This window comes from Ictalurus punctatus, chromosome 2, assembly GCF_001660625.3.
Source record: "Ictalurus punctatus breed USDA103 chromosome 2, Coco_2.0, whole genome shotgun sequence".
Classification (NCBI taxonomy): Eukaryota; Metazoa; Chordata; class Actinopteri; order Siluriformes; family Ictaluridae; genus Ictalurus; species Ictalurus punctatus.
This window is the reverse complement of record NC_030417.2, coordinates 38,894,503-38,902,002: the sequence shown is the minus strand read 5'-3', so window position 1 is coordinate 38,902,002 and position 7,500 is coordinate 38,894,503. Positions and strand designations below refer to the sequence as shown.

The window sequence follows — 7,500 nt, the reverse complement described above, 5'->3', positions numbered from 1 at the left end:
TTGGCTGCTGAGCGATGCTCTGGTGGTCTTGGCCGACTGAGCAGATTCCTCAGCTGTTTTCATTTTCTCCAGGACTGAGAAGAGAGACGGACAAACCACAGCAGACTCTGAGAGAGAGAGGGTGAGAGAGAGGGGGGGTGATAAAGAATCAGAACTGTGAGGACATGGGTTAGCGGAGATGAAAGGTAAGGTGTGTGGGTGTGTGAGAGAGAGAGATTGAGAGAGAGAGGCAGAGAGAAAAGGAAGGCAGGTAGTGATGCTGGAAGATAAGATGTAAGACAGATAACGACAGGCGCCAGGAAGAAACACAAGCACGTTCCAGAGTCCACATCAACAAACAGGATGTCGGCTGTGGAAATATTATTACACGTTCCCTATTCCTTCACTTCCTTTTCTGTCCCTCAGTCCAGCTCCCTTTATTTCTTAAAGGAACAGTTCTCTCTACAGTGTTCCTTCCTCAGTATTCCTTCTACAGTGTTCCTTCCTCAATATTCCTTCCTCAGTATTCCATCTTCAGTGTTCCATCCTCAATATTCCTTCCTCAATATTCCATCTTCAGTGTTCCATCCTCAATATTCCTTCCTCCATATTCCATCCTCAATATTCCTTCCTCAATATTCCATCTTCAGTGTTCCATCCTCAATATTCCTTCCTCAATATTCCATCTTCAGTGTTCCATCCTCAATATTCCATCCTCAATATTCCATCCTCAATATTCCTTCCTCAATATTCCTTCCTCAATATTCCATCTTCAGTGTTCCATCCTCAATATTCCTTCCTCAATATTCCTTCCTCAATATTCCATCCTCAATATTCCTTCCTCAATATTCCATCCTCAATATTCCATCTTCAGTGTTCCATCCTCAATATTCCTTCCTCCATATTCCTTCCTCAATATTCCATCCTCAATATTCCTTCCTCAATATTCCATCCTCAATATTCCATCTTCAGTGTTCCATCCTCAATATTCCTTCCTCAATATTCCTTCCTCAATATTCCATCCTCAATATTCCTTCCTCAATATTCCTTCCTCAATATTCCTTCCTCAATATTCCATCCTCAATATTCCTTCCTCAATATTCCATCCTCAATATTCCATCCTCAATATTCCATCTTCAGTGTTCCATCCTCAATATTCCTTCCTCCATATTCCTTCCTCAATATTCCATCCTCAATATTCCTTCCTCAATATTCCATCCTCAATATTCCATCTTCAGTGTTCCATCCTCAATATTCCTTCCTCAATATTCCTTCCTCAATATTCCATCCTCAATATTCCATCCTCAATATTCCATCCTCAATATTCCATCTTCAGTGTTCCATCCTCAATATTCCTTCCTCCATATTCCTTCCTCAATATTCCATCCTCAATATTCCTTCCTCAATATTCCATCCTCAATATTCCATCTTCAGTGTTCCATCCTCAATATTCCTTCCTCAATATTCCTTCCTCAATATTCCATCCTCAATATTCCTTCCTCAATATTCCTTCCTCAATATTCCTTCCTCAATATTCCATCCTCAATATTCCATCCTCAATATTCCATCTTCAGTGTTCCATCCTCAATATTCCTTCCTCCATATTCCTTCCTCAATATTCCATCCTCAATATTCCTTCCTCAATATTCCATCCTCAATATTCCATCTTCAGTGTTCCATCCTCAATATTCCTTCCTCAATATTCCTTCCTCAATATTCCATCCTCAATATTCCATCTTCAGTGTTCCATCCTCAATATTCCTTCCTCAATATTCCTTCCTCAATATTCCTTCCTCAATATTCCATCCTCAATATTCCATCCTCAATATTCCTTCCTCAATATTCCTTCCTCAATATTCCATCTTCAATATTCCTTCCTCAATATTCCATCCTCAATATTCCTTCCTCAATATTCCATCTTCAGTGTTCCATCCTCAATATTCCATCCTCAATATTCCTTCCTCAATATTCCATCTTCAATATTCCTTCCTCAATATTCCATCCTCAATATTCCTTCCTCAATATTCCATCTTCAGTGTTCCATCCTCAATATTCCTTCCTCAATATTCCATCCTCAATATTCCTTCCTCAATATTCCTTCCTCAATATTCCATCTTCAGTGTTCCATCCTCAATATTCCTTCCTCAATATTCCTTCTACAAGGTTCCTTCCTCAATATTCCCTCCTAAGTGTTCCTTCCTCAGTATTACTTCCTCAATATTCCATCCTCAATATTCCTTCCTCAATATTCCTTCCTCAATATTCCTTCTTCAGTGTTCCTTCCTCAATATTCCATCCTCAGTGTTTCCTCTTCAGTGTTCCTTCCTCAGTGTGTTCCAGTGAAACTCTGCCGTAGGGCTCTAAAGGATTAACCCTTAAGGATATCCCAGAGGGACAAACCAAAGAAACCCTTTAAGTATTAGGATTTTGAAGAACCTGGTGTAGGTATAGAACCTGTTGTAGCAGCAAAATAAACCAACAAACAAAAAAACCCCAATATGTTTTAAGGAGTTCTTCAAATAAAAATGGTTTTACCAGGAACTATTGTAGGGTTCTACATAGCTGGACCAACTGAAGACCCGCTTAAGGATGAGTATTTTTGAAGAAGGTTATTGAGGTACAGAATACGGTTTAGCAGCAAGACAAATGAACAAACAAACAAACAAACAAACAAAAAGTAGATCTTTCAGACAGCTCTTCAAATAGAAATAAATGTACCAAAATGTACCAAGAACTGTTGTACGGTTCTACATAGAATTCCTTTGTAGGGTTCTACAAAACTTTATTTATTTATTTATTTTCAAAAAGGAGATCACTGAGCCAGACCTCATTGATTATGGAAATGATTTTGGTCGACACTTTTGTTTTGATTACTTGTTAGCGTCGTATCTTAAGTGCAAAACTAAACAAGAAAACTCAAGGCACTAAACATCTTGGCTGATGGACTGCATCTGCTGTAAGTGGAATATTGTTTAAAAAGATTGATTTTTTTTCAGAAATATTTTTCAAATCTGTCTGTTTATCCACTCTGCTCTCCATTTACTCCAACCGCAGCTGTTTAAAAAAAAAAAAAAGTATTTATTATTTTTTTTTAAAGGAACAATGTTGAACGTCCCAGTTTTTCTTTCTTGCTCTCTTTCTCCAAATATTTCATGTTGGACACGAAGCTGCAGTTCCAGCATCACAGCCAGGACGTTCAGCAGGATAAGGTTCCTGTGTTTCTCTGCCCGAATAAACAAAATATCCACCTCCCTCTCTCTTTCTGTCTCTCTTTCTGTCTCTCTCTCTCTTTCTGTCTCTCTCTCTGTCTCTCTCCTTCTGTCTCTCTCTCTCTCTTTCTGTCTCTCTCTCTTTCTGTCTCGCTCTCTCTTTCTCTCTCTCTTTTTTTCTCTCTCTCTCTCTCTGTCTCTCTCTCTGTCTCTCTCTTTCTCTCTCTCTCTCTCTCTCTCTCTCTCTCTCTCTCTCTCTCTCTCTCTCTCTCTCTCTCTCTCTCTCTCTCTCTCTCTCTCTCTCTCTCTCTCTCTCTCAGCCTGGAAACTACCAGCGGACGGTGAAGAGGACGGAGGACGCCTTCCAGGCGTGTAACGACATCGTGACGTGTTTTCAGGAGCGTGCTCGAGTAGAGAGGCTTTACGCTCAGCAGCTCAACGAGTGGAGCAACAAATGGAAGCCCCTAGTGGACACCAGTGAGTACTGCACGAATTACGTTCAGCTCGTTCTGATCCTCGGAGTGAACGGGTTAAAAATGGCTGAGTGTTTAAAAAAAAAAAAAAGTTAGACTTCCAGTTAGACTATTATTTCCATTCCTATTAGGAAGATCTCTATGCAGAGGGAGATCTAAGAGATCTAAGCTTCATTTCTATTTATTCTGTTTATACATGCGCTATGCTGAGATACATGCGCAATGTTAAAAATAACATTGACTTGATATTAAATCTAAAATCTTGGTAGTAGTGACAGACATTGGACTGAAGAAAAGGATTTACCTTGAGTAATTAAGCATCCAATCAGCACGCACGTTCACTTCTCCAATAACTTCAAATGGGACGACATGTATTAACTTAGGACGTCTCGCTTTGTCCGGTGCCGAATCACATTATACGGAAAGAACGAACCAGCAAATGGATGTAGAAAGGTCTTAGCAAATCCAGCAGGTCAGTAGATCTCCAGTGCGATGTCCAGTCCTGTGTTCTGACCCAGAAAGCTAATTGATGAGCTGGTAGCTAATGGTAGCTAGTTAAGTCCATGAATACAGAATGAGGGAAATGAATTAGAGTTTAGGAGATGGTGAGCTTTCTAATGCAGGACATCGCGTTTGCTCGACAAACCCAACAAAAAGTAAGAAAGTCGCTGGGCAACATTTCAGCGTTGAGGATGCCCTACCTCTGGATGGAGCTCTCATCAACTGGACACTACAGCCTGGAGATTGCTGAGGACGGTGCCGCTTGAAGTACCATGGAAATGGTTTTGGACCTCAGTTCCACATGGACATTCTCACTGTGGTTGCTGGGACTACGGTTGCCTTAGCGATGGCCTTGGGACTGCGATTACCGCATGCAGTTCTGCACTCAGGTCTCCTTTAGTGAACAGTGGACTAGTTCAACACACAGACTTCATATAAACACCATAATGAACTTTGTTTTACTCTCACACTATCCGTCGTGACCCAGATGAGGACGGGTTCCCTTCTGAGTCCGGTTCCTCTCAATGTTTCTTCCTCAGATCATCTCAGGGAGTTTTTCCTCACCACCGTCTCTCTCAATAGGGATAAATACACACTCTTAAAATCTCCATCCTGTGTTTATATGTTTCTGTAAAGCTGCTTTGAGACGATGTACATCGTTAAAACCGCTATACAAATAAAACTGAATTGAATTGAATTCTGTCCTCGTGTCTAACGTCTGGTTTGTGTCTTTATTTTCTCTGGACAGGTTTAGCGAGGTGAGATGTGAGGTGACGCCCACTGGCTTTTATAGGAACTCATTTATATTTTAGTTGATCAGTTTGATGGTTTATCAGCAATAAACTCAGACAGATTATCAAGTAAGGAATCTTGCAAAAAAAAAAAAAAAAACCTCGTTGTACGGAACGTTCCGTCGATTCGATTTACTACAGCTGAAGTGATATAAGAAGGTTGGATTGTATTTATAAAGTTGGTTAAAAGCATTCCCGAACCCTGAGGTTTAAATTACAGGTAGATAAGTGTAACGCAACGGAGGATGAGCACACCGGTCACGTCCATTTCGAGTTACTGAATAATTTGAACGAAAACAAGTTTGTCAGTGTTTCGTGTAAATCTCTGTCTGCGTTCCTGTGAGCAGGTCCTCTGTACGGCTCTCTGTTACGGGCGTGGCAGTGTTTCCTCTCCTCCGCCGACCGTCTCTCCACCCTGCACTCCTCCATCTGCCGCTCCCTGGTGTCTGAGGACGGGGACCGGATCAGGACGTGGCAGAAGGAGACCTTCCATAAGAAGATGTTCGGCGGCTTCAGGGAGTCGCAGGACTTTGAGACGGGATTCGCTCGCGCTCAGAAACCCTGGGCCAAGAGACTCAAGAAGGTCGTTAGACTTACTGCTGAGAACATCTCTGAATAACTGCTGTTCATCTGATCCGGTGTATAAAGCATCAAAAGGAGATTTGACCTGAAATTCAATTAAAAAAATGTTCTGATGCACCAAATTCAGAGCGAAAAAAAATTCTTTATTGCAGAAACGCTTTCAAATTCTTTCTTTTTAATCAAATTATACAAACTGAATTTTACTCATTTATAATTTGTTTACAAAGCTTTAAAGCTGGATTGACTTCAATCAAATAATAAGAATAATAATAATAATAATAATAATAATAATGAATTGCTATTATTTTGATCTGCAAATTGTAAAGTAAATAAAAAATAAAAAAGTAAAAGTAAGAAGTAAAACAATGTAAATGTATCAAATAAAATATAGATTGTAATTATTATTAAGTTGATTTTTTCCTGCAATTTAATTCAAAAAGTGACACTTTTAAAGCCCGACCGAGTATCAGTGCATAAAATAAGGTCCACATTTCTGTATTATAAATTCTTTATTCTAATATTTTGAGATACTGTGTTTTTGATCTCCGTGAGCTGTGATCCGTAATCATCGAGATTAAAACCAAAAAAAAAAAAAGGCTCGGAATATTTCACTTTATGTGTAACGAATCTAGAATATATGAAGGTCACACTTTTCAAATTAAATTCCGGGAGAATATTTTTACTTTTCCACGATATTCAAATTTTTTTAGATGTACCTGTATTATTATTATTATTATTATTATTATTATTATTATTATTATTATTATTATTATATTGCTACATACAAGGACCTGGACAAAGCAGTCGAGTAATAATCAGCTATTTAATTTGATAAACTGAATTTAAAATGCATTTTTCTGTAAAATAATGACTTTTGTACACTGGATTATTTTAAAATGCAAAAATGAAATGTATTTTAATATTGAAAAAGAGTTCAATTCTATTGATTAGATTTTTTCCGCTCGGTGAGGAAAAGCCGAGCGACTTTATAAGGTTATTAATATTAGTATTGGGTTATTAATATTAGTATTGGGTCAGAGTGCTCTTTGGCTTTTAGTTGGAAAAGTTGCTGTTAAACTGACAAGCCGAAACAAAACTGTTAAAAACGGCTGGAGTTTTTAATCTGAAGCAAAAAACATGACAAACTTTACTTAAAACGTTTGAAATAAAGTTCCGGTTCTTTCCGTTTTCGTAAAGTTTGAAAACGTTTTAGCATAACATTTGAATAACTTTTGTACAACGTTTGATGTTTATTTCTTTCTTTATTAACATTAAAAGTAACAATCCTCTCATTGTTGTGTAACCGATAACCATTATTACGAAGGATGTTAAATACTTACCGACGGCGTATTTACGTCACCGCAGCAGTGTTTATATTGCTAACGTCTGACTTTGCTAAACAGTTAACACCGCCTCACGCTGTCTCGCCCCGTCTCGTCGTCTGTGCAGCTGGAGAAGGCGAAGGCGGCGTTCCACAAAGCGTGCCGTAAGGAGCACACGGCTCGGGAACGGGAAGCTCACGCTCAGGGCAACCCTGACATCGCCATCGAGAAACAGAGGAAGATCCAGGACGAGCGAGAGAGCGCGCAGCAGGAGACTCAGAAAGTGGGCGGAGTATTGCATAAATTAAACTATATTAAAATATCTCCGAGTCTTGGAGTATAGGTCTAAAAGTCTTCAGTTCAAGATCAAGGTTAATGTAGCTAACCGTATACTTTTTCAGTTTAGCGCTTAACCGACTGTTCTAACCTTGGTGTAGGTGAGAGCCCGGTACGAGAAGGTTCTGGAGGAAGTGACACGTTACGCCCCGCGCTACATGGAGGAAATGGAGTCCATCTTCGACCAATCGCAGGAGGAAGAGAGGAAGCGGATCAGCTTCCTCAAGCAGGCCTTTTTGTCCATCCACAGGCACCTCGACGTCACCAACAACGAGAGGTCAGCGTAGTGCTGCTGTTCTACCTTTCT

General features: G+C 39.6%; 1 protein-coding gene across 1 annotated transcript in view; it reads left to right on the top strand.

Moving 5' to 3' along the window:
- Positions 1 to 7,500, top strand: part of si:ch211-51c14.1 (protein kinase C and casein kinase substrate in neurons protein 1) — a 24,778-nt gene that overhangs the window by 11,002 nt on the left and 6,276 nt on the right. The window contains exons 3-6 of the mRNA XM_053676645.1: positions 3,509 to 3,665; positions 5,301 to 5,536; positions 6,985 to 7,140; positions 7,295 to 7,470. Of these exons, the coding sequence (XP_053532620.1) occupies positions 3,509 to 3,665; positions 5,301 to 5,536; positions 6,985 to 7,140; positions 7,295 to 7,470 (725 nt within the window). The remainder of the gene's footprint in view (positions 1 to 3,508; positions 3,666 to 5,300; positions 5,537 to 6,984; positions 7,141 to 7,294; positions 7,471 to 7,500) is intronic.